The sequence below is a fragment of the Linepithema humile genome, chromosome 6 (genome assembly GCF_040581485.1).
Source record: "Linepithema humile isolate Giens D197 chromosome 6, Lhum_UNIL_v1.0, whole genome shotgun sequence".
NCBI classification, from domain to species: Eukaryota; Metazoa; Arthropoda; class Insecta; order Hymenoptera; family Formicidae; genus Linepithema; species Linepithema humile.
In genome coordinates, this window is record NC_090133.1 from 5,988,659 (window position 1) to 6,016,076 (window position 27,418).

Genomic DNA, 27,418 nt, shown 5'->3' on the forward strand with positions numbered 1-27,418 from the left:
AATTTTATAATAATAAAACGTCTTGTTATGCATTTAACAAACGGCTTACTATCTACTGATATGTCTACGCATTATACAACTGTATTTTGAAATATGGTTCCCAGTTTTCAACTGAAGCTATTACAAACTTTGGTCTTACATTGAGATCTGTAATGCATAATAAATGCCACAAATATAACGGTACGCGTACGTACGAATAAACTTTATTGTTACAAATGGTCTCCTTCGTGTTTACACGTGTTTCACTATCGCGCTAAAAAGGAGCAATTTACTTAATGTTATAGTATTATGCTGTAATTAGTTCGCTTTTACATTATATTTAAGTGAATGTTAAATGATGTAATAATTTGCCTTCACATTTGGCTATATTGAATATTCGACACTATTGTATTACAGCAATTGCAAATTGCAAATTATATTATTTTTCGCATTTTCTAAGCACAAGACTTGGAATGCAAATCCACTTTGTCTTAACTTAATGCAATATTGGGAAAATAACGTCAAGTATTACAGCTTTAAGTTAAGTCATATTAAATATATTATTAAGTAATTCAACATCGACATGGCGATTTGCAAAATGATGTATGGCACTATTTTTCTGTGCGTAATAGATCACACTGGAGGACAGAGAATAAACATAGTTATGTGATACAGAAACAATATCAAAAGCCACTTTTTTCGCTGCAATTTTTTACAAAATTTACATATAAATTTTTGCTCTAATTTTATATAAAAAATAATCGTGAAATGCATTGCCATTTTAAGCATTAGTTAGGCATTCATACAAATTTTATATAACTCACACAATATGTCATAAAATACATCTCAAGCATATTTTGTGCAATATAGAAATCAATTTTTTTGTTTTACACAATTATATCCGCGTTAATTTTTTTTTCACGGTCAACAAATATTTAATCTTTCTAATTCAATAATTTATAAACTTAGAAATTTTGATTTTCTTTTATTTTTACGAAATAAGATTTTATGTGCAAATTACAAACAGAAATTAGATGAATGTATTGTTAGATTGTGCGATGAAAGTATTCCTTCAATCTTCCAAATCTAAAACATCTTTAATTGTAATATCCATTCCAATGAAATTTTGTCATTTTATCTGCTATCTTTTTGCCGTTATTTTTATTAGTTTTTCTATTGTCATTTTCATTCCCAGAATGGCAATCTTCTGTAGAAAAAAATTACTGTCGTCCAGTGTTATTCTTATTCTTATCTCTACTTTCTTATACGCATTCCGAGATTTTAATTACTTAAAATTTTGAAAAGAGGGAGGGGAGACGTCACTAATCAGTCTAACGAGAGTCATATAAATTTCAACATTTGATCTTAAATAAATGCACCGCCGTGCAAATCGCAATATGCATATCGACTCGAAAATAGTAAAACGCGACAACGAGCGTTCGTTACTGCGGACAATCTACCTTCGGGCACTTCTTGAATTCCGCTAAAGCCGGACAGAGTTTAGCCCAGCGTCCGCGCGGCTTTATCATCACGCTTCTTACTCTGCTTCGCAATGCGTCGCCGCAGGTCGCACTGCATCTTGACCATGTTGACCACGGTGTCACTTTGCAATCTATCGAATCTTAGCACAAGATACACAATAGTTAAAGAAACAAGACAAATTAAATATATATCTCATCGGACAAATTACATATTACGGATGAAGTAATCACAAGAAGTATGAAATTTTAGTAAATTTAACAAATTCCGGATTCATAGTAAATTCGAAATTTTAATTACTTGTTTAAAACGATCTTTTAAAGTGATATAGAACGTACTTTCGTACTCGGTTCCGGTATTTTTGTCTCGATGATATCGCCGGCCGGTTCCGTCACCTTGTAAAGCTGCAAAATTTATTTCTAATAATCATAAAATCCGAGAAACCAAAACATTAAAAACTTTTAGATCTAAAAATTTCTTGTTTCTAAAGATCTCAATTTTTCTTGTTCTAGTAAAAATATTTTCAAATAATTTAATAAAACGTATTAAATTTCTATAATTGCAATTTTACTTGTAGATTATTTTGTAATAATAAATTGGAGAAAAAATACTCACAGCATGGTGGAATTTTATGACACTTCTTTTTTCGGAGTAACTTCTTCGGACACTTTTTACCGCCATCTTTGGCTGGAATCTGTTCGCAAGATAAATATTTGTGGTAAAATATAAGTATCATCTTTTCGTTTTATGATTATTGATCAACTTGACAATATATATTTATTTGACTGAAAATTTATGTCAGTCAATATTTATTAGTCGTTGAAATATGATTATTGAGTGAATGTTGAAAAATGCAATAAGTGTACGGGTTTACAATAATACACGTACCATAATCTCTCTAATACTCATGCTATATCCACGACAGCTCGCGCAATGCGACCATTTACTCCATTCCGAAACTTGACAGTCCACTTTATTACTCTCACTTGATTCCATTATCTGACTGCCCGCTTGAATGCCTTTAAAATCCTCTTTCTCTGTAAAGAGATGCAATATAATCTCCAGCGAAGCAGAAATTTCCGTACATTGCATTTCTCGGTTAATGGTTTTTAAATTCGCATAAATCTTCGTAAGAACGGAAAGTTTTCATATGTGAAGTCTTTTTGTAAACATTAGTCTGATATTGATCAGAATGTTGAATAATTTTTGCATAAAATAAATTATCACCGTGCTGCGCTCGCTTTGCCTTCGTGCTGCGCTGTTCCTGTGCGGGAATATGATAGCTGAGGACACTGCTAAGGGACACCTTAAAGTTTTTCATGATCGCCGAAAGATTCGCCCTCAATTCTCCTGAATTGATTAGTAAGCGTGTGCAAAGGATAATATGAATGGTTATTTGTGAAGAGATAGTTTGTTTACGATATCACTACTGCGCGGCATGCGAGGCGTATAATTTGTAAACTATATATCGATAGTTACACGATAAATTTGAATGCGCGCGGAAGTTGCTTCTCGTGGATGGGAGTTGGAAATTTTATCGGTGTATTACATGCGCAGATTGCATAGTTATTAATATAGAGCGCAGTTGTAAAACAGCATACACGGCACCGAATAATCGGATTAACTTACTTTGGAAATTACCGCAGACATTATTGCAATCCTTGTCGGTCGAGAAATTATTTCGATTACCGTCACATCCGGAGTAGCTAAATACGTGGCAGCGACTGGTTTGCTTGTCGAAATAGAATCGTAATATGTTTGAATTGCAACGTCCCTTCTCCACAGGTTCGCTACAGATCTCTATAATCAGTAATAATCATTTGTTATTTACATAGTGATGAGATGATCTAATGATGAGGTGTGCAGCTGTGTAATAATACTCGAAAATGAGATGCGTAGATGAAATAATGGTACGTTGACTGTTGATATTAGCGATTTCATAATGAAAAATATTTCAGATAAACTGTTTTCAAATTATTTTAAATATGAATTTTTTGTAATAAATTGAAGATTTATCGTGTAAGTTTTTAAAAATATCTTACAACTTCTTTGTTTTTATATTTATATTATTGAATAACTTTATATATTTATATCATTAAATTTACATTATTGAAAAATTTTGCACAATTTATATATATAAAGAGAAATATAGAATTTATAAGAAATATATTTGTTATAATTTTATAACAAGTGTTTAAAACATAATTAACTTGATTTCAAAAATACATTATATTTTAATTTTATTTTTTATATAGAAAATGGCATGAATCTTTTTAATTAAGTATATGATAGTTTACATTCAACATTCTACGTACTTTCTGCTTCTTCATTCGACAAGTCGCAGCTCGAAATTTCGGCTATACACGATGCCTGTTGAACCTTGCATTCCTCATGACTATCTCCATCGTCCTTATCTGAACCACTCCATGTACCTTTGTACGCTAATAGTCTAGATCTCAATTTGACACCAGGCCCGCAGCTTGAACTACACGGCGACCACATGGACCATTGTGTGTAGCGGTCTGCGGGACATTTCTGCGACCAATGTAGTCAATCGATTAATTACGCATGTGAAATATCATTAGCGTAAACGCAATTGTTAATGGTAATTAGTGATGATTGTTAAATTGAAACGCTATACTGATTCGTTACGATTCGTGTTTGTGCTCCGCGAGAATCGATGGATTAATGTAAGCATTAATTTAGATATTTCTCTTCGTCGGAAAATAGCGCAGATAGATTGAACATGAAAACAAGCGGCCGTATTTTTTTTTGCCGTAAAGCTGTCGTTATGAAAAGCGAATCTGAAAGCATTCGGAAAAAAATCTCTGCTAAAATAATATTTAAGATAAAACGCCGGAACTTGGACCTCTTAATGGGCTTTTAATGTTCGACGCGCTTTGTGCGCTACACTTCTTGCACATTTTATTAGCATTCTATAAGAAACATGACTAAATTTTCCATACGCTCAAGCGCAAATTTTCCTTTATGACTTACGTGAGGGTGCCGGTGCCATGGATGGATCTACGAGAAATGGTGCAGGTATCAATTACTCGTGCGAAGCTCGTCGCTGCCTGGCTGATGATTTAATACTTAGCAAAGCTGTCGGATTTATTTTAATAAATATCGACCGGATCGTGCGTTTCGTGTATTTTTCGTGCGCGTAAAACAAAGCAAACACTCAAGCGCTTTCACAATTATATAGACTGATGGAAAATTCATGATAACAAAACTGCTTACTTTATTCCACAAACAACACTTTTTAAATTACAAAGTTTGGAATTTAAACAGTGGTGAGATTAAGCAGTACAGTTGGCAACAAGTAACTTTTCGCTTTACGTTTTAAAGCGAATTTTATTTTATTATAATTCTACTTACTCTTTACTCTAAAAATGGTAATCTAATTACAATTCAAGAAATTATGTGTAAAAATGTTCCCTCTTCATCCTTTAATTAAATTGCAGCGATAACTTAAGATAAAATTGTTGTCCAATTTTTTTCAATTGAAATCGATAAAATTATAAAATTTTAATTAAAATTTTAATTAAAATTTTTCTAGTATAACTAAGGCATGTGATTTATTATTCGTTGAAGAAACGACGACCGCTTGATATCTATTAGATAGCGTACGTAATAGTTAGTCGTACACGAGCGAACTTTCTAACAAATCTGATTCATCGAAAAATTAAATTAGCAAATCCCATTTTACACTCGAATAAAGCCCAAGAAATGAATACCAATTCTGGAAATAAATGAAGCTTGGAGATCAAATCTGATTCCATTAACGAAATAAAACCCGAGATTTGTGTGTGAATTCAATTGCAGTTATTTTAATGAATGGAATGAACGACAGTTATTTTAATGAATTGATAACTGTGGAATTATTTTATATTTAACTATTAAACATTGCAAATTAAGAAACTTTCATTCGCACATTAATTCTTGGTGACACAAAAAATAGCAGAATAATTTTAAATCAATCTTGATGCAAATTGAATACGAAACGCGAATGTAAAAATATTTAACGTTGAGAATTAAAAGCCATTGATAAGTGATCTTCAACAAGGTCTTTGCTAAAAAAATAACCAGCATTAGACTTGTCATAGAATTTGAATTCTCAATTTGAGTGACAAGTCACAGTAGGAAAATCTCTTTTTAATGTAAATTTAACAATCGCAATAGCAGAATCTAGACGTAGAATTCGCATATCAGGACTATTGAATCAAGCATGCTTCGCGAATCAGTCTCGTCGGAAAACTCATTCCTGTCTGACCGGTTAGTTCTGATATCCCTGAACCTCCTCGTACCTGCAGCCATTCCTCGGTTATCTCTCCGTTCCCGTCCGACCTCTCACCGCCATAGTCCTCATCCTCGTCATCGTCGTCCAAATGATTCAATCGTGGCCTTACCTCCTCCATGTCCTCGCCCTCGCACGGCTCGTTGTCGCAATCGATTGACTGTTGAAGTTCCGGCCCGTTCGGCACGGCCTTACACATTTTTCGAAATTTCTTCTGCCGAAAGTTCCTGGCTCGCGTCTTGTGGCCCTTGCCGCAGGTCGACGAGCACGAACTCCACGCGCTCCATTCGGTCAGCACGCACTTTTCGCTATCTAATAGGCCGTCGTGACGACCGTTAGTAGTGCTGGTGAATTACAAATGAAATTATCTCGCGATGATACAAATACGAATCACTATTAACAATAGCCAAATAATTTATAAATATTTTTTTTCTATTATATCTTTTACAGTCCAAAATATTTTTGATAGAAGTATAAGAGTTGAAGAAATATATAAAAGTGTATCAAATTTTCGTACATTAAAAGTTTGTAAACATGTAGAGACAATAGAAAAAGTCGAGAAAATTGTAAGAGAAACTTATTGAATTTGACAAAGAAAAGAAATTTGAGAAATTTTATAAAATAGTTTTAATTGTGTGACTGTAAAAATATATAATGCCATTGCATTCATTACCAGTACGGGTTTTGTATATTATAACATGGTTTTCGATCCGTGAGAGGCGTGCTGCACTTGTTCGCATTCGCCGCCGCTTCGTCGCGAAAATGACGTTGTCTTAGCTGAGTGCCTCTACCACAGGTGACTGGACATGCGCCCCATTCCCCCCAATGCGTGACTCTACAGGCCTCTATAGAACATCGATTATTTAAATTGCATTAAATTTCGTATTAATGCATTTGAAATGATAATTATATCATTATTAATTAATCACATACTGCAAATAATCCGCTCAATAAGTATTTCATATATATAAATATAATAAATTTACACATGCAGTATATATCTACAGAATGACAAAAAAGACTACATATCATTAAATGGAATCAAACGAATTCTGCAAAGCAAAAACGTTCTTTGTACGAACAGTCGTTTGTCTAAAACGTTATTCCGTTTAAAACAGCTTTTGCATAAATAACTTGAAAAATAATTATACGGATCTGTTTGTGACGTAGGGATGACAAATGTTACCTTTGTACATTAGTCATTCAACTTCGCGGAAGCTTGTCCGCGAGTTTTAGTACTGATGTTTAATTCCGCATTTTTTTTCAGTGAAATGTAAATTTTTTGCGCCGTCGAGAAAATTACCGGCTAGGAATTAATACATTGGGGTTTAAAATCTCGAATGATATAATTCTCCACCGTTCGAAAAACAAAAATATCTTTTGTTAAATAAAGCGATACTTGCTATTTTTTTTATTTGAATCCGTTGCATCCGTATCACCCGGCGTATCGCCGATGTCTTCGCAGGTTGTCTCGTATAACCTCTGTCTGTTCAAGTAAAGCTTCGCAAGAGGTTTCATGTCCAGACCCGACGGTTCGTAAAAGGGCGATCGCGAGTCGTTCGGGTACGTCGACGTAATACGTCGAATCGGTTCTTGCGGATCCGTTGGCGAATCGGGTGACTAGTAATTAAATAATTAAAAAAGATGAATCTTACTAACATAATAACTATAATAATTTAACATAAAATACATATAAAATTTCCTACCATTATAATTTATTATTTAGATTTATTTTTGTGTTGCTCTTTATTTCCCAATACACTGCGATATGCAAGAGCTGCAGTGCAACAGTAAAAAATAAATCTACCACTACAAGAATTGTTAAAAAATTTTTCGTGACTAACGTGCGCGCGTGATTGAATAAAGCATGATGGAAAATTTTTTGAAAAAAAACGAGGAAGAAACGAGAAAAAGTCGAAGAGAAGTGTGTGAAAAAGTCAAAGAAGTATAAAACTAAACGATGTCCTAATACTTACGTCATAAAGGACTGATTGTGAATTTATAGAATCAGGTACTCCCCTATACCTATAGATTATACGACCATCTGATGCTGACAGATAACGAGTTTTTTTTTGTCAAGCAATTGCGCGCGTTTGGTGAAATATTGGTGTTGATGTCGAGATAGACATAGTCAAAGATTTATTACACTTTGTACAGCGAAACGCGAAGTCGTAAGTGGACGTAAAATTTTCATCGAGTCATTTCACCGAATTACAGGCGCGAAATTCACGTGGGAAAAATTACAGAACGAAAAAATAAAATAAATGGAGAAGGACGTAAAAATAACATATTACGTTCAATATTTTAAAAGAGAAAAAAAAGGGGAAATGATCTAAAAAAGAACAATTGCAATATTGCAATATTCATTGAAAATTACGACCGATAAGAAATGTCGCAGATTAACTACATTTTCTTTTACTCTTGTCAATTTTTTAACATTTTTATAATAATGCGTCAATCGATCTTGAATTATAAGCGACTGAAAATAAAAATTGATAAATATTTGCTCACCAAATATGTAATTCCATCATCGGTGCCAGCATCGTAAGGATACAAATTCAGCTCTTTGTGTTCTATCCAGGAACAATTAGGTAAACAAAGTTCGAGACCGTCAACACCAACCAGCCAATCAGGGGAGGGATCTGAATTTTTTAATAACGAACAATTATTTCTTAATTTAATTTTTGTATTAAGAAACAATAATAGGCTATTTTTTGCTTGTTATTTTATTTTTATTTAGAGAAGTCTAAGTCTCCCTGGCGCTGTGTGGAATATTTTTTTATGTACTCCTAGTCTTAAAAAAAGAAAGTAGACTGATTAGAGCTGCTAAAAAAGATCTAAAAAAAAAAAAGATTTTATATGAAAGAGAAGGAGTCCTTTGGCTCGTCAATTAATTATCTATTTAATACAAAGTGCAAAAAAGGGAATACGCCAGCTTTTTTTTTTTATCGAGCAAAGATGCTTTTTCTGACTTAGCTTTTATAAGAACACAACTCGCTTTTTTCCAAGGCCGGCTGTGATTTATTTAAACAATAAGAATTAGTCTTACCAATCCTTGATACCAAGCTCATTAAATGATTTTTGCGATCGACACGAAATACAGCGAACGTTTTTCCAGTGACATTCGGATAGCTAATGCCTCTTGCTTTAATTATAGTTCTGATGTGTTCTGACTATAAAAAAAAATTCCAAATATTTATTATTGATAATTTATATGTACCTATACTTATATATATTTATGATGATGTAACTTTAATGAATTTATTTGCGTTGTTATTTTTGGATTTCTACAATTTTTAAAGTTTCTAAAATATTGCACAACTTAATTAATTCACAATTCTATCTTATTTTAATGAAAATATGTAATTATGCACATGTGTATTTATATTTCTATTTGTTTCATACATATTTTAAAATAATATATTAATCACATTAAAATTTAAAGAAAAGAGAGAGAGAAAAAAAGGGAATACAATAGTTTTAATTTGAATTTGAAAAAAAAGGGAATTACAATATACAATAGTTTGAATATTTAAACTCAAATAACACATCCCAGAAACATGACAAAATGGACTAAAAGCTTTCGCAAAGCTTTCATCTAGATGCTCAGTTTTCGCATCCCATATTTCGCATCTCTTACCTGATCCTTTAATTCCGACTCTAATTTTCGTGTTGCACCGAGCTCAGCCACCTGACGCAATCCCGTGCTAGCCAAGCCATTGTATTGCCAAAAACGATAATCTCCTGAATGCGAAGCACCGATCACATCCGAAAATCGGATGAGCCAGCCTTTACTGGGGAAGTCCTATAGAAATAAAAAGTAATAAATGAACGAATAAATCCCGAGTGTCAATTATGCTCTTCGCAAATGATTGGTGGCTTCGATATCCGGTATACCGATGGCCTACACATATGCCCTAGTTTCGAGAGATAAAACAATACAAGTCATTCAGATGTTAAACGCGAAATCCATACGTTGTAAAATGTAAAATTTTTTTAGCCGTTTCTTATGAGAATCCAAATCTTACAAGAATGCATGTCTTACACCGTAGCTCGCGAATTCTAAATCTACGCATCGATTTTTACTTATTGTCGATACTCGTCGTCATACTTTGGGGTGTGTATTTCGCGACCACAATCCTTCGAAAGTCACTTCGTATTTTGCTTCATCACAAGCGCAACATTCAAGTTGTATAGGGCCCTGATCATCGGCTTCCGCTTTTGAGTCTTGACACATCTTGCGAACTAAGTTTGAGTCGTCCATGTACCATGTATCAGGCGTTTCCATCACCGTCGCTCTGGAATGGCAATAAAAAAAGATAGGACGGGCGATAAATCTATAGAGCTGCGCGGATATTATTGCCGAGTGTTTTATAAAAGATCATGTCCCGTGATATTCAAATGGATTTAAATGTGAGGGTGACGCATTTATATCATAAAAATTATACTAATTCAGTCTAATTTAATTATCGTTTTACAAATATTGCAGAATAGATATAGTTTCTATCTTTTTGCATTAATAAGAGTATTCTTTCACCTGAGAAATATGCAACCGCTACCTTCGGTAGGACTGGTCCAGGGTACAGATATTTCCTCTTTGTGCACTTTGGACATCTCCACGACGGCATTTGCGCAATTATCCGCGAACTTGGTCATCGTGTCGTCCTGAAGATCGAAAACGCCGACGTCAGCCGTCTCGTTCGCGTTTTCGGCTTCGGCAGATATGAGGAATCTTGTGAACTTCCGATGCATCTGATCGCTGTCATCGGTTCGTAGGATCACTGAAATAATCGTCGCGAACTCTATTTGGTATGTCCGCAACACGTTCTATAGAGTGACATATCTTATGTCAACGATATAGATTACCTCTTCATTGTAATTTTATAAATGATTGATGCTTATGAATTTGTCCGTAGCAACTATATATGGAAAGGAATAAAATTTTGGCACAATGGAATTTAATAAAACGCTTTAACATGCAATCAATAAAATTTAATAATACATTCAAATAAATTTAATAAAAAGCGTGTTTGTATGTATCTATAATATTTTTAATCTAATAATAATTTTTAATTTTAAATACATATTTTTAATAATTTAGATCGCTAATATTGCTCTGATATTACTAATATCGACTTATTGATATTAAATTCTGCTGATTAAATATTTTAACGCTTAATATGTACCTGTATATTTAAATGAATCGCTCCATGATATAAAAATTAATTAGTTGTCGATTTTTATGCTCTTTTGTAATTAGCTATGATTATAAAAGAATTTCAATTTAAAACTTTTATTTATTGCATGTTTTATATCTCAGATACTAATATAATTATTTTTTTTTTTTAAACTAATATACAAATTTTTTAATAAATCTAAAATTTTCTATTGTTGCTTTAGCTTAAAACTTGTGTCATATAAGAATGTGAATTATATAATAGTATAAAAGAAAACTTTATAAAGAATAACGAGATCTTGTAAGTACTCTTTTCTTTTGTTTTACGTCACTGCTATAACGTCACAGAATTCCCAACAATGTCTCATACATCGCTGTAATTAGACAGCGAGGTTACTGCCGCGAATTACTCTCGTCATAATTTCTGCGCGATCAAGAGTGTCTATAAAAATTTTCCGAATAGTTTAACCAAAAAAATACGAGAAACTTTTGTGTTGCTCGCGCGGAATTTATAATTAATTACGGACGAGGATAAAATTTTGTGAGAAAGAGGGAGAATTTAAGTAGTCGAGAAAAAGCTTTTGCAGAACGTTAAGCATGAATAACAATCGTTATCTATCGAAAAATTAAAACTGACGATCGAAATATTGTTTTAATTTTAGAAAACAGAATAATGCATATTTTGAATTAGGAAGAATTTGTATATATATTATACAATATTATATACTAAACCTATCCATTTATATTTTATCTATGAACTCTGCTTGAAATTATTTTTTTCTAATTAAAGAACATCAAGGCACCAGACCTATTAAGGTATAATGTCTCTTATTGGAGATAGCAAAACAATGTATGTACATGCATATCGGTTTATAGATTTTCCATGTGTCGAAGGAATATTCGCGTTCTCGGAATAGAAATATATCAGCCCGGCTACCGGCCCGCTATTTATAGCATGGATTAAACATGACACACCGTGAATCCGCTGCTGCGTTTAAGGGGGGATTCGTGTATTTCTTTCTCTATTACGAAATATTCTTCATGTGTAAGCGTGCTACATTCTAGCGCGTTCTTATTTAAACAATATTTAGATTTTCATGAAATTATCACCGTAAATTTATAATATAATGCTTTTGTAATAAAGTAATGTTATTGATTAATTATTAAATATTATCATATTAAAATATTATACATATTTAATATAAATAATGGTCAATTGTATACATCTGCTGTTTAGTAATCGACGTATGATATAGAGACTGAATCATTTTTTGTTGAAAAAAATGCGAAATTATTAGGACAACGTGTAGTTACATAAATAATTAGATAAAAGACTTAAACATACGCACTGCGAAACAATCTAATCGCAAGGTTGTCTATTCGTTCACACTTTATATTAACATGTAACACTCAGCTGTTTGGAACTATATGGCTTCTGATGCTATGGGTCTTCTTGAATTACGTCGCTTTATATGTATGAGACTTACACATTCGAATCTAAGACTTCGATCTTAAGAAAGTTCTTTAAAGATGTTTAAAACTAAATTATACGTATTTAAAAAGCTTTTAATTTGATCGCAAAAGTTAAATGAAGAAATAGAAATTATTAGTGGTAGTAAATTAATAGTAGTAATATCGGGTCAAAAAACAAAAACCGTTTTAATTTAATTTAATTTTAGTATTGTCGTTAATCCGCTGATACGCAGCATTTATCGAAGCTCAAAAAATTTGTTGCGTCAGTGATGACAATGAGTCATCAGCGCTTGTATTTACCTCCCGCATAATTATTCTCATAACCCTGAATTAGAAGAATTAACGGCAAAAACGCAGTTAACTGAGACCTTCGTCGGACTATCATGTTTCCCACGCAACGAGCCCCTCGACGTTTGAGAATGTCCAAAGAGTATCGCCGATGTTTCACAACAGAAACACGCGACACTCTGTGAATGTCCGATATTTTCGAGCACATACTTGGCCCGAATCTATTCAAATTGAATCGAATCCAGTTTGAATGTGAATATAATTAGTAGTCTTGTTTTATGAGTGTAAAAAACTTTTGAGAAGAAATCTATTCTTTGAAACAAAAATGGTAATGTTCCTATAATTTAAGTAACTTAATTCTCGAGAAGCAAAAAATATAAATTTACAAAAAGAAATTATTGTCAGAAATGAAAAGAAATCAGTGAAAGTCGAGTATTTTGCATGCGCGTGTTTAAAATTTAAATAAATAGATATAAAGTCAGTCAAATTAAAACTTGAATATAAAATAATATAGATTAGAGAAAAGTAAAATTTTTTATAGAAAATTTTATTGATATTTTTACTGTCTTACTTTTAAATAATTATACTAGAAAATTCTTATTAAGCTTGCTTTATATCAAAAATTGTGAACCTCGTTTTCCTGATTAACGACGTAAACATATAAAAACCGATAATTTCGAGCTCGCGTTCTGTAGAATTAAAGTGGTCGATACCAATTTCAGGTGCCGACAGTTTTAGAGTTATTCAACTTCGTCGAATGACCGAACTCGACCCGAAACCAGTAAGAAATTGGATTAGATCCGCGTTTTGCGGGCATCAACACATTCTTAATGTGCGTGCATGATGTCGCTCGACTCACTGAGGTTCACGCTAAATTCGTTCGCCGAAAGCTCGACTTTTCACTCACATTCAACAAAACGGATTACGTGTAAAGCTGAACAATGGGGTTCACACACGCGTGTAACGTTGCCTGAGCGACAGCACAACAGCGGCTGGATGAATTATTAATCAATTCCGAATAATAATGTACAGGCGCTTTAAAATTATCGCGCGGAACTGCGTCTCGGCGGACGCGTGACTGAAATTCCTCTGTTAATCATGAAACGAGACGGCGACGGCGTCTTAGGTGGTATTAGTTTCCGACGGTGGTTAGCGACGAATTTGACGGAGCGAGCAACTCCGTCTCGTCGATGAGAAGTCGAGCTACCGAGAAATGACGGCGCAAATTTACACGGAACGAGCTCAAAGTTGCATAATTCGCAGAACGCGATGAAGTGACGGAGGAATTCGGGCGCGTTGTTGCTTCCGCGACGCTGGCGGTGATTCGCTACACTTGGTTTCCTATAATTTTACCCGGAAGGCTAAATCTGCACAAATTTATTTGCACAGAATTAATGTCTTGTGTTAATGTCTGTAGTTTTTTACAGATAATTTATGCACATAAATAAATTTATCTGGCTTTGTTAAGTAGATTTACATTTCTATTTGCGCGTGCGATAAAAATATGCATCCGGCAATATGCTATAAGTTTTTCTGAACATTAAAAAAAAAGGGATAACATCTGGTTCGCAGGTTTCCTTAGAATTTTATGCATACGGACTCATTCGTTCGGATAAAATAGTGGGGAAAAAACGTAGCGTACGACTGCTCTCCTGCGGAAACGTGTCTGACCACACGCTGCATTATCTACTTCTACTTATATGGGTCGATGGTTTGTTTCAGGGAAAAAAGTAGTGGAGTCAGTGTTTGTAGATAATCAGACCTTATTATATGCATAATTTTGATGTTGCGGGAATCCCCCATAGATTTTATAAATTCTGGTACATCAAAATATGAAGATAAAAAATTAATTTTATTAAAAGAAATGTTAATTAATATTAATATAATAAACTTGTGATATTAATCGGCCACTTATTTAACTATTCTTAATTAGTGAACGTTATATCACAATGACGTAATTAAAATTTTAATATAAAAGAAAATGAAAATTAAGTTGATTATATTTACAGTTAATTAACGGTACGTTACAGTTTCAGTTAATTAGTGTAAACAATTTTCTGCATTAATTGTAGCAATTTCCATAAATTCTTGCGCTTAGTGATTTATTGACGTTTTCTAGATTATAACTCGTTACAAAAGATATCATGAGAAAAATGGGGATCATAATTATTGATTTTACAACAATCGAATCTTAGAAACGTTTTGATTAATCAGTAAATGCTAAACAATTATATCTTTAAATCAAATAAAAAAAGCGATCTTTTTTTTCTATGAAAAAATGTTCAGCAAATTCCAGCAAGAATTATGAGGCAAAGAAATACCCGATGGTTTTGATCATTAGGAAGAAGAAAAGCCTAGCGATTAACACATACGCGATAACATATATGTATGTTGATCATAGCAGACTTTATTATTCCACATTGTTTCGCGACTCTCCGGAGCAACGAAGCTATAATTTTCCCGAGCTTTCTAGGCTGGCCTCTTCTTCAGGGTTTAACCTCTAAAGAGCGGTCGAGCGACGTCTCCTCCGACCACTGCGATTTAATAGAATTTTATCGGGCCGGCCATTGAATCCGTTCGCGTTAAATCTGCGGCGAGGCGCGGCGGTGTCTCGCACCTGGCGTATCGCCAGCGTTACGTAACGCATTAATTCACCGGACCCGCGGGATTTGCATGCGTTAGTGGACGCCGGAGGTGCCGCACGAGGAGGTAAGTTTCGCGAGAGAGGGTCAGACGAAACAGAGAGCGAGATGCGGGCTTTATTGCATCGCCGGCCGAACAAATAGAGACGTTTCCGTAGGAGATACTGGAATTTATATCGACGCGTAGAGTCGGTTTTGTTCTAGCAAGCGTTCGTGCTTTACATATAGCGGCGGACAAAAGTAATTCTATAGTGCAGGAAAATTATGATGAAAGGAGAAATAATTACAAAGTGCAGTTTTATATCTTTGTAAATATTATACTGCAGAAATATTTTTTCAACATGAACATATATGAAAAATATTCCAGACCAACCGTATCACTTGTTAAGCAGATTCTGAGGATTATTTAGAAACGAAAATCTTTATACCAAAATGTCTACAATAATTTTTAAATGGGAAATATTTGATATGTTGCATGCGACACATGCCTGAGCGCGTGAATTTTTGACAATCTGATTGATCAAGTTTAAACACTTCCTATTTAAAAATCATTATAGTCTCGATATTTTGGTGTAAAGATTTTTGTCTTTAAATGACCTCAAGAATTTGCTGTTAACAGGGTAATACGGTTGGTCTGAGAGACATCTTGCATTCATAAATAAAATTTAAACGTTGCAATATATTAAAAAACTTAAATATTAAATCTGTAAATGATAAAAGTCGAATTTCACGGGAAAATAAAATCGGTTAAACAAGTTTAGCTGTATACAGGTATATTAAGGATGCAAATTATGCTTCACAGAAACTCTCCAAGTGTCTCCTGCAGTTTTCCCTGCCGACGGGACATAAATCTGCTGTCTTCCATCGTAAAACTCTGATTGGACGATTTTATTCAGAAGTATTTCTTACTAAGGTGTTGAAGGATTATACTAGAAATATCTATCTCAGCGTGTCGAAGTAAGAGAGGTCTGAGACTACGGTCATCGATCTACTTAACGATATCATATTGCGCAGGTTAATGATACTTCATATAAAAGCTGTGCAGCTGGTATAGCTATACAAGGGAGCTTGAAAAATCTGGCACTTTAGGACAATATAACCAAATAAAACGGATTTTTGTAATAAACGACTAGATATTACAAATATTATACAAATATTTTTAAATAGTAAATAGATATACTGAATGGTAATAAAATCATAAAATAATTTCAGTGTTAACACATCGATATTGTGTGCAGTTGGAAATTTTGAAAATCAAAGGCATATAGTAAGATTAGTCAGTAAATCTGGAAAAATTTAATTTGACTTATTTTTAATTCAAGATTTAATTCTAAGATACTTAATTTCTATAAATCTTACATTTTTTATTTAAAAAAAAAAAACGACATTTTAAATCGTTGAAAAAAATTATCAGTAAGAAAGTTCCAAAGTGGGTGGGTCACCCTGTATAACCTGCATAACTTTCAGAGATGATTATCAAACCGCAGCCGCGCAAAACCGTCACAAAGCTAATCGGTCAAAGTTCATCGTGACTTGACCGGGTCGCGCGCGCGACGTTTATCTCGACTTTCAAGGCAAAATGACCTTTTCGATCTCTCACCGCTGCTTCCCGAATCTCCACCCAGCCTTTCAATCCAAAGCGCGGTTTCCGCTGGCCGGAAGACCGCCGTTGCGACGCACAGAAAGCCGTCGCTTTACGACGTCTAAAGATCTACGGTCTCTCCAGTAATTGTCGCAATTACCGCTAAAGGCGTAGAGCCACGGTAAAATCAACGTGCGCGCGTCAGAATGCCGGTAATTAATATGCAGATGACATCTATGCTCGTTTCAGTTTCTTAGTACGAGTTCTATTGTGATTTGTTAGCCAATTTGTCGCGATTGAATTTCTTAACTACGTACTTAATTCAACCTTTTTACTTCAAATATTACATTTAAAATTTTATTTTATTTTTAATAAAATCTAATAAAAAAATAAAACCTCTAAGTTAATCATTTTCGTGAAGATGAAAAAGGCTCGGGAAGTTCTGTCATATTTCGATGTTTAATTTGTGAAAATTCTACTTTTAAAACCAATTTTAATTCACTAAAACGATAAATATAAATAAGAAAATTCATAGATTAAAATAGAACTTTCGACCAATAATTTATTTACTTTCTCCTTAAGCTACTTCGTAACATGTTTCACTATTTTCGCCGATGTCGTAAAATCAAAGAATATTGACGGATCGAAGCAATATCCGACATTTTTAAGAGTCTTAGAGTTCTATATCAACGAACGTTTGTATCTATACGGGGCTTATAGAGCATCGAAATTCTGCCAACATCGAATATTGCAGCGTACATTGGTAGCATAAGCGGTAGCGGATTAAGTCGCTGATATTTAAAAATCTGAATATGCAAAATAAACAAAAAATAGATTCTACGAATTTTGGAATAATGTCCACTACACGTATTTAACTCTATATTGATATATAATTTATTAAATTTTTATTTGTACACATAAAGTATCTCATATTTATACAAACGTAGTTTTAAAAAGTATCTAAATATGATTCGCGTGTCAGCTGATGAGAGATCTGCATTTTATCATTTTTCTCACATTGCAAAACTAATTTAAAGTTTAAAATAATTCAGCAAAGAGCGAAAAGTATTCGTGGAGTTAATGGTTAAAGCTGTTATGCTCGGCTTCGACAACTTTTGATAACTTCTCAGTTGGATATTACTATTTCTTTTTATAATCTAAGTAATGCAGCACAATAAATGTATAATCAATCACAACGCCAAATGCAATTTTCCTTTTATATGTATTTCCGACAATGAAATCGCGACAATCGCGATATATATATTTATTTTTCCATTTTCGAAATATGCAAAATTGCATTTGTCAAAATTATATTAAAGTTTCAATCCGCGTTCGTGATTGCTTACAACTGGATGTGTACTTACCGCTGTACCGGGTATTCGGCATATATGCATATGCAACTTCGGTCCTGTTGAAAAGCGTCAGGAAAAGATGATATTTGCCCTCGGCATTGGAACGAGGAGTAGTGACGCCGTCTATGAGTCGCGAACATTTTGTCGAATTCGTACTTGTTACCGCAGCGAGCAGTAACAAAGCACTGTAGTACACAATCCTGGTATTATGCATCGCCTGCAAACAAGAGAGATAACATAACAATACATCGTATTCGATGAATTCGCAATTTCAACATTGCTCGCATATAACCATGCAATCTAAACAATGAAAGCACTTTTCCATTATTCCATAAGCTATTACTTGTTACCGTAAATTAAATTTTTTCTTACAATAAAATTTAATTAAAATTAACGTTATAAAATAATTAAATTATATTTACATATTATATATAAATTTATTATATTTATATATTTTTATTTAATGTTATTTATATTTTTCAAATTATAATAATTTAATTAGTAACGATTTATTTTTATTATTTACTTAGAGCATCAAGAAGTTTAATTTGCTAAAATTTTTTTATTTTCGGTAACTCGCCTAAAATAATTACCATATATTTTCATAATTTTAATATACGTAATTGAAAGAATGTTTGTTCATTTTGTAATATTTTGTAAAAAATATTTTATCATATTAGTAGAAGCCTATTTTCTGTCTTTGTTCAACAAGACGATCAAACATTGATAAAAATTACTATTTTTGTCCATTCTATATAATTGTATTATTCGCATATTAAATTTACGGAAAAAAGTAAAAAAAAGAGACCTTTTTAATTTTGGGAGATTTTTTAATTCTGAAATTAACTGAAAATGTCTCTTTACTTTTGACTTATCTTTATAAAATTAACATACATCAAAAACTCAAAGAATGAAATGACGAAGATTAGCAAAAATTAAAATGTAAATTAGTTTCGAGGGGAACAACTGGCGATTTCTGATTCCTCTCACGTTTAAAAGTGCGTTGCACATTCTCACGTTTTTCGTTTATTTCCCTATCCGTTTTAATTAAAATTTGAGCAAAGGGTATGATATCCCGACGCACGTCGTCGACGTGTTTAACGTTTTGCGATCTAATTGCAAGTTTAGCTCACATTCATGTGAAAATGGACTGTGACTTTGTTTTACATATAAAAATCATTACAAATCTCGATATATATTTAGATTCCAGGGTATTAAATTATTAGAATCGGTCAAAGATGTGCTATCTGAAAAACGACTATTAAATTAGTCATATAAAAATCAATGTTTAATTCTATTCTTGCAAAAATTAATCTTTTTTATTATACACATATAAAAAAAGTGTCATATAAACGGATGTAATTATTGCGACAAAAAGAAAAAAATATACAGGAATCAATCACTTTAACAATAGCTCTAGTTTTGCGAACATTTTCTTGTTCTGATGCAATGGCCAAATCACGATTACGAAAATTTGCGAACGTGGGTGCACGTGAGTATCGCGGGCCAAAACGATGCCAACACGTGAGACAATTGTCGCCGCATTAGCCACGTGCTTGGTGGAACAAAGCGTTGTTGAGAATACATCGCGACTGAGTCATTCGCCGATCTTGGCAGCATCTTGGCGCCGAAACGAATACGTAGTGTTGTTTGCGCTTTCCCCGGTTCATTGAACGATCGTGTATCCGAAATACTCGATATGGTAATAGAAATGAAACACAATATGTCTCTAAAATCAACAAACAATTTGAAAAGCATGTTTTTTTTAGTAATTTAATCAATTTTTTATTATTTTTATTAAAATATAATAAAGTTGCACAATATTGAATATTAACAAATATTGAACATTAAACAAAAAATAAATATATTTATTTAATGTATCGCAATAAATTGTAATAAAATCCAAAACAATTTTTAGAATATACATTGCGTTGAAAATTATTTTTTAAAGAAGGAAAACTTATAAATTAAGTTTACTGTTTTCATTAACAATTAATATAATGTAAAATGATAATGTTTGATCTTTTTTCTGATATTTATTAAATGATTATAATAAATCACAAGAAATATTTGTATCAAATATTGATAAATGTATTCTACAATGCACAATGGAATCAAAATGGTTAATTAAATGTTGCATTATATGTAAACTGAAACGAGTAATGTCCTAAATTTTATGAAGCTTATAATTTCGCGGTCGTATTGATATGCAAGAAATGTGACATTTGTGATAATGTGGTACACTATATATATACTAGGTGCGCAACTAAGTTTCCGGGTTTCACACATGAATGGCGCTAACGATACATGTAGTCGATATACATGTCTAAAGTTGTGTTTTTTTATTAACTTGGACATCTGTCAACAATAACCAGTCATAATACCAACACATATTGCAACGCAAAAATATTTTTTCTAACAATAAAGATGTCGAGTTTTGTGCCAAATAAACAGCATTTGCGGGAAGCTTTGCTTTTCTGCTTCAACTTGAAAGAAAATGCAGCTGAAGCACGCCGTTTGCTTGAGAAAGCCTACGGCGAACATGCACAATCGAAAACTACTTGTGAAGATTGGTTTAAACGCTTTAGAAATGGCGATTTCGACACTGAGGACAAGGAGCGCTCCGGAAGACCAAAAACATTTGAGGACGCCGATCTGCAAGCGTTATTGGATGAAAATGATACGCAAACACAAGACAACAACAACTGATAAATTTGAACCATGCATTGCTCGAAAAACGGCCAGAATGGGACACGAGACACGAACGAGTGATATTGCAGCACGACAACGTTCCGTGCCATCGCACTTCCATCGTCCAGGACACCATCAAAACGCTGAAATGGGATCTGCTACCGCACCCGCTGTATTCACCAGACCTGGCCCCTTCCAATTATCACTTGTTCCGGTCGATGGCACATGGCTTAGCTGGGCTACACTTGGCCAATTTCGAAGAAGTGCAAAACTGATTGGATAAATGGTTTCGATGCAAAGACGCGTCGTTTTATCGTCGCGGTATTCATGTATTGCCAGAGAGATGGCAAAAATGTGTAGCTAGCGAGGGACGATACTTTGAATAAACCGTTTTTTGTATTTCTCTTGAAATTTTCCATTTTGCATTGATAAAAAAAAACCCGGAAACTTAATTGCGCACCTAGTATATATATATATATATATATATATGAGACATGTCGATCCATGAGCATCACTGGCCTCTAATAAGCTGGTTAACCATAAATCCCAAGTGCCTAAATATATTGCCTCAAGCCGGTGTATATAGGGCATGGCATTTCACTCTGCTTGGCGTTCTGCCATCTTCGTTGTACCCTCGTTGTACACCAACAGAAACTCAAACAATATTTATGAAAAGATCCGACTGCACTGCTACGGTTTCCCTGCATGGCGCTTACATCGCCGAAATTATATTATTACACATTTCCGATTTATCCGAAAGAAATTTGAATAATTACATTGGGAATAAAATGATTGGGCAAATAATACAATCACATAGTTATACTATTATCATTATTGTATATTATTATTATTTGTATGGAAGATATGGGTAAAATGGTAATTAAAATCCTCGAGTAAATAAAACAACAATTTAACAGTTTAGTTAATAATAATTATTCACATTTTAATAAATCTATCAATTTTGTTTGTTTATTAATTAAACATATTTACCACATTTTAATAACTCGATAATATTTATTAACGTATCGGATATCGTCCTTCATTATATATAAAATGCATTTAGGGAATTATATTCAATTTTGCAAAAGCAAAATTAATCGATATTCACTCGGTTCAATGAATTTAGTTTATAATTAAAAATTTAGTATTGTCTACTTAACTTGACCATTGTAATAATTATCCTGTTTATATTAATTCTATAAAATTATAGATTATTAAATGATTTATTTATATATTCCATATATACATATATATTAGCAAGCAAAATTTCCAGTAAATAATGTGGATTAATATTTCTCATTTTCATGTGTGATTTTCATTTTCACATATGTATTATTTCATCTTGCATAATATGGAAATAGTGAAACTGGCAGTGCGTCGTAATTACAGTATATTCCTAACTTATTGCTGATAAAAAACATTTTTAAATGTACAATTCAATGCAATATATTTTTGGAATATTTATCTTGTTTTATAGCTTATACGCCTAAAGGCAAATCTATCTAAATTTGATACAGTACACGATCGCGTTCCAATAAAGGTTCAAAGCCAATCATTGAGTTATCGAGCTAAATGAGGTTGCCGGATGAATAAACGGCGGATCGTAAAAGGGATGACGGGACAAAGAGTGGTGGGACTTAGAGACTTGCATTGAGGGAAGTGCAACTCCGAACGACGGATTACCAGTCAGCGACGTCAATATGTCGGTTTGGAACTTTGGGAAAAACGAGGAGCGCGATGAATGGCAAAGACTTTCTTGGCGATATTACGAGGATCGACGATGCGGGGTGGGAAAGCAGAGGCTTGCGAAAGGCAGAGATGTATTCAAGCTCTCGTCAAATAGACGATTTAATCTTTAATGATGTAGAAAGAAGTACCGTAATCTTTATAATTTCTTTTTAAACCTGTCATAATGCGCATTACCGCCAAATTTGTATTTTATTTTCTCTGCTTTTTTTTTTTTTTTATTGCTGCAAATTGTTTTTCACGAAAAATCGCAGGCCGGAGATTTTGCATAGCTGTAGAACACGTTCTGCTTTACCGAATGCTTTTCGAAGGAAATTGCGTTCCTGTTTGACAGAATATTTTGTCCTAGGATACGTGACTGCTATATATTATGGTACGTTGCTTTGAACGCGAATTAATTCTTTCAAGTATAGACTCCCAAAAATATCTTTGTAAAGAAATATGAAAAAAATATTTTTTGTCAATTTCTTTGCTGCGGTATAAATTAATTTATCATTGTGCAAACACTGAAAAGATAATCGAGCAAACTAATAGTCCTGACCAATTTTAGACAAGAAGTAGTGTATTTTTGTAGTGTATTTTTCGTTATTTTTTCGTAATTTCATCGTTATTTTATGTTTAATGTGGACAAAGTTGCATTGACAATATATCGTAATTACAGAATATGTTTAGCTTGTTTGTCGATAAAAAGCGCTTTTAAATGTTACAGCTAAAAGATTCAATACATGATTTCCATACATTATCCAACATATTGCTGAAATATCTGTATTGTCACTTGTGTATGCATAAAGACAAATCTATATAAATTTCGTATAATACGATCGCGTTTGACCTCCAATAGGGATCAAAGCCGATCGTTCAGCACGAAAGAGTTAATATAAAAGAGCGATGAAAAGACACTTTTATTAATGCCTGTCTCGCTACACCGTTGTTCGTTTTTCATTAAAAAAAATTGTAAAAACTGCTCTCACCGAGCAGCAATAAAAGCTGACGTTTTTCTGCCAATCTCCGTCATCGGTATTGTGTAAGAGACTATAAAAAATTTGGGATGTCCAGTTGTTCGGCAAGCGCTTGCACTTCGAATAAAGCATTGATTTTCCACTCGGAATAGTCGCGACCGATAAATGTCGTCATCCGTTCGCGCTGTTTCATCAAAATAATCGTTCGTGCGTTAACGAGCGACTAATCTCGTCGTAAAATCTCGGTATTAGCTATGTAAATATGTACAGTAATTTCAGAATAAAGAGTCCGCACAACAATTCATTACAATTTAACAGTTGCCAGGATAAATTGATCAGTACTAAATCCTAGAGGTATTAATTCACTGCTGCTTTATTAATACCAATCAGATTATATTTTAGCTATCGTTATTTTAACGTTATTCGCTACTAACTAATTAGCTCTTTAGTTTAAAATGTAGAATGCTTAATTTGTGCAATGCTCATTGATTTTTCATCTCTTTATTTTCTCATCTTTTTTTCGGAGTTTGTACGATCTGGAATTTAAACATCCGATTAACATTCCTATTTCAAAATTATTCTAATAGTGCATCGTTAAAAACTAATGGCGGAAACAATGCCAGAACTAACGTTATTCCACGCGATTCGTCGGGATTGCAAATTTTCAACTCGCCGAACTGCAAAAAGACCCAGCGCGACACGTATTCCCAACGGCACCGGCATAAGAAGCGAAAATGCACTTCTGCACCGTGCTGCTGGCACAGAGATCACCGCAGTTCGATTCGCTTTTTATCCAACTTATCCACGTTAGACTGCGGACGCAACCCCTACGCCCCTTCCGCGCCCCTGCCTTCCGTCGTCCTTATCTGTTCCCGCGAACGGCTCGACAATACGTTCGAACAACGTGCCTAGCCGTGCATAAGGGAAGCATTCAGCACGCTCGATAGTGCAAGCCGCTCGAGCAGAAGCGCCAACAAATATTTCAGTCACAACGCGCAATTACATTTTATTATCGTGCATCATTAAATGCAATTAAGCGTCTTCAATGAAGAGTGATGTGTTTAATAGAAGATGAAAATTATGGAATAAAATAATATAGCTGAAAATTTAAACTGTGAAGGGAAATGTTAAAATATATTTCGTAACATCTATTATACTCTCTAAAGATTAAAGGCTAATTTTTTTCAATTTCTTAGTAGATTTACCCATCAGTTTCCTATTAATAAATATCAGTAATTCTTACTCGATGGCTGGAATACCAAGTAAAATTACCTCTATTACCAAGAGATACCTCTTGTTAATAACAATAAAGATAATTTTACTTGATATTCCAACCATCGAGTAAGGATCATTATTTGTTAATAAATAATTGACGGGTAAATCTACCAAGAAGTTGGAACAACCGGCCCTAATTATTTTACTACGCGAGTTGCTGCATCCTTGTATTTATGCTTTTACTTTCAGTTATCAAAGATTTTGATATATTTTACACATTTTTTATTTTTGAATCTTGTGTTTCTTGATTTTTTTTCTTTTTAATAGTTAATCTTGGTGTTGTATTGTACAAACATATGTACATATTACTATAGTTTTTGACGCCTCTCTTTTACTGCATGTATGTAAACCGTTATTCAAGTTTTATTCGCTCAAAGCATCGATAAAAGCTACAGGCAACTGAACCAGCGTTTATTTCGCCGTTGTCAAAGGACGGAGGTTCTCTCTTTTGACAAAGGCAACTCTTCCAGCGATGGTTTGATACGCGACATGCAATTACATCAGAAAATGCACAAAGGGTGGCTCAAAATATGCCTGGCGTGTCATTCATTAAGAACGTAGCTGCACTTGGTGCCAAGTATATCCGTGCAAGAACTACTCTACATCTTTTCTCGTGCGACATTTTTAAAAATAACAGATTATATTTTTTTAAGCGAAATTGCTCGATGAAAAATCGAGGTTATCTAAATAAGAAAGTACTCACCACGACGTTGCTCGCGCAACTCGGCGTGTGCGATACTTTTACTCTTCCGTTCCTCGCGAGTCACGTGCGTTCTACGATGTGATAGGAGAGTATACCCATAACACGTCTGACACTGCCGCGGACCTCCGGCTGACTGACAGCCGCCTGACTCTCGGAGCTAATATCAGCGGCCGTTACCACTTGGAGCGGACTTGCGCAGCGCGCGATCTGAAAGGGTTTCTCCCGCGACGATGCGAGTGTTTTATGGCACGATCCCATGGTGCGGAATGCGCAACGCGGAATTGGCGGAACGAAGTTCTCCGTTCAATCACAAACATTCTGTCAACTGCGCTCCGCAGAAATGTATTTTCTACTGTCCCATGAAGCGGAACTCGCAAAAGCGTAATTGGCGCCTGCCAATCACAAGATCTTTCCCATAGATCCTTCTGTTGTATCTATCGCAACAGTGCATATTATTAGTTCGCACAGATTACGCTTCCGCATTCTCCGCAGCATGGGACAGTAGAAATACAAACTCAGGATCTGCGAATCGAAATCACATATACATGCATACATCCGTTAAAATTACAGAATTGCACACATAACCGGCGAAACTCTCACAAACCGAAAAAAACAATTACTTGATGGCACGTTAAATACCATCATAAAAAAGCAATTGTTAACATTACTTTTTACACATAAAACATGGATTCGGAAAACTTGTTCGTCATTATTTGCGGTTATTAAATTCATTAAAATAAAGTGCGTGTGTATTTAAAAAGCAGCAACTACGCCGCGAGATTGCAAAGTTTTTGTCTTCCTAACACACATACAGATTCTTGCGCGCACACGTAAGCTCATAAATAATTCCGTACAATCAGTGCGGATAAATTAAAAACTTGTGGATAGAAATCGGCGAAACGAACGTAAAACAGGTTGAACTATTCACGAGCGTTCCGCCAATTCCGCATTACGCATGTTCCGCACTATGGGATCGCGCCATTAAGGATGCTCAAGCGCCGGGGTTTGGCTAGCACATGATTTACGATGACTTACAAAATTAATGAATTCCTAGAGGAAGGATTTTTCCTAAAGGAAGGATTCTTCCTAAAGGAAGGATTCTTCCTAAAAGAAGGATTTTTAATTAAATAAAAAGTTGTTTGGTGAAAAAGTAATTCTTAGAAATATATATTATTTCAGAAATATTTAGCAATATATAATTTATCTTTTTCATACAACGTATGAACTGCGAGAATTTATAAATAAATAACATAGATAAGTCTTATAACACGTGAAGAAAAACACTCATCACATGACTGCTCGCGTGACGTATGTTGCGCTTATTCGCTGTAATGACGTAAATTAACATTGTAATGGTCGCAACGATTATAGCCACAAGTAAAAAATTTCCAATTTCAGACATTGTTTTTATTTATGAGAAAATTATAGAGATGATTATAAAGTATCTCGTAATATAAATTTATTTGCTACTTTTGAAATCTATAAGTCGCTGTTCATTATTCGAAACCGCTTTTTGTTTGGACTTTTGCATTAAGATTAATTGCATCATATTACGAAACGAATTGTAAGCTTGTGATATTTGTAGAAAGTGCACCAACAGTTGGCCCACACTGTTGCCGAATGTAAATGAAAAGGCCGAATTAAAGTAGTTAATTAACTTGACCTTGCTCACTACTGAATTGCTTTATTTGTTCAAGCGGGACAAAATTCTTCGCGCGGTTTTTGGTAATTAAAGCGGCGCCGCTTGTCCATCATAATCCAGCTGGTTTTATAAGC

At 33.9% G+C, this 27,418-nt stretch overlaps 1 protein-coding gene across 4 annotated transcripts; it reads right to left on the reverse strand.

Annotated features, from left to right (window-relative positions):
* Positions 1-175: 175 nt before the first annotated feature.
* On the reverse strand, positions 176-25,811 carry LOC105677026 (spondin-1). Of its 4 annotated transcripts, XM_012375321.2 has the most exons (18): positions 25,643-25,811; positions 18,281-18,485; positions 10,293-10,536; positions 9,867-10,053; positions 9,396-9,560; positions 8,805-8,928; positions 8,267-8,397; positions 7,159-7,375; positions 6,429-6,600; positions 5,766-6,099; positions 4,456-4,482; positions 3,774-3,993; positions 3,088-3,258; positions 2,686-2,808; positions 2,347-2,495; positions 2,074-2,152; positions 1,797-1,862; positions 176-1,600 (listed from the first exon to the last, which is right to left on the reverse strand). In XM_012375321.2, the coding sequence occupies exons 2-18, from the start codon at positions 18,480-18,482 to the stop codon at positions 1,422-1,424; spliced, it is 2,790 nt and encodes a 929-aa protein (XP_012230744.1). In that variant the 5' UTR covers positions 18,483-18,485; positions 25,643-25,811; the 3' UTR covers positions 176-1,421. The 4 variants fall into 4 exon arrangements, with proteins under 4 accessions (XP_012230744.1, XP_012230747.1, XP_012230745.1 ...); XM_012375324.2 differs by lacking the exon at positions 4,456-4,482 and having other exon boundaries at positions 5,868-6,099; positions 25,643-25,810; XM_012375322.2 differs by lacking the exon at positions 4,456-4,482 and having other exon boundaries at positions 25,643-25,810.
* Positions 25,812-27,418: the final 1,607 nt, after the last annotated feature.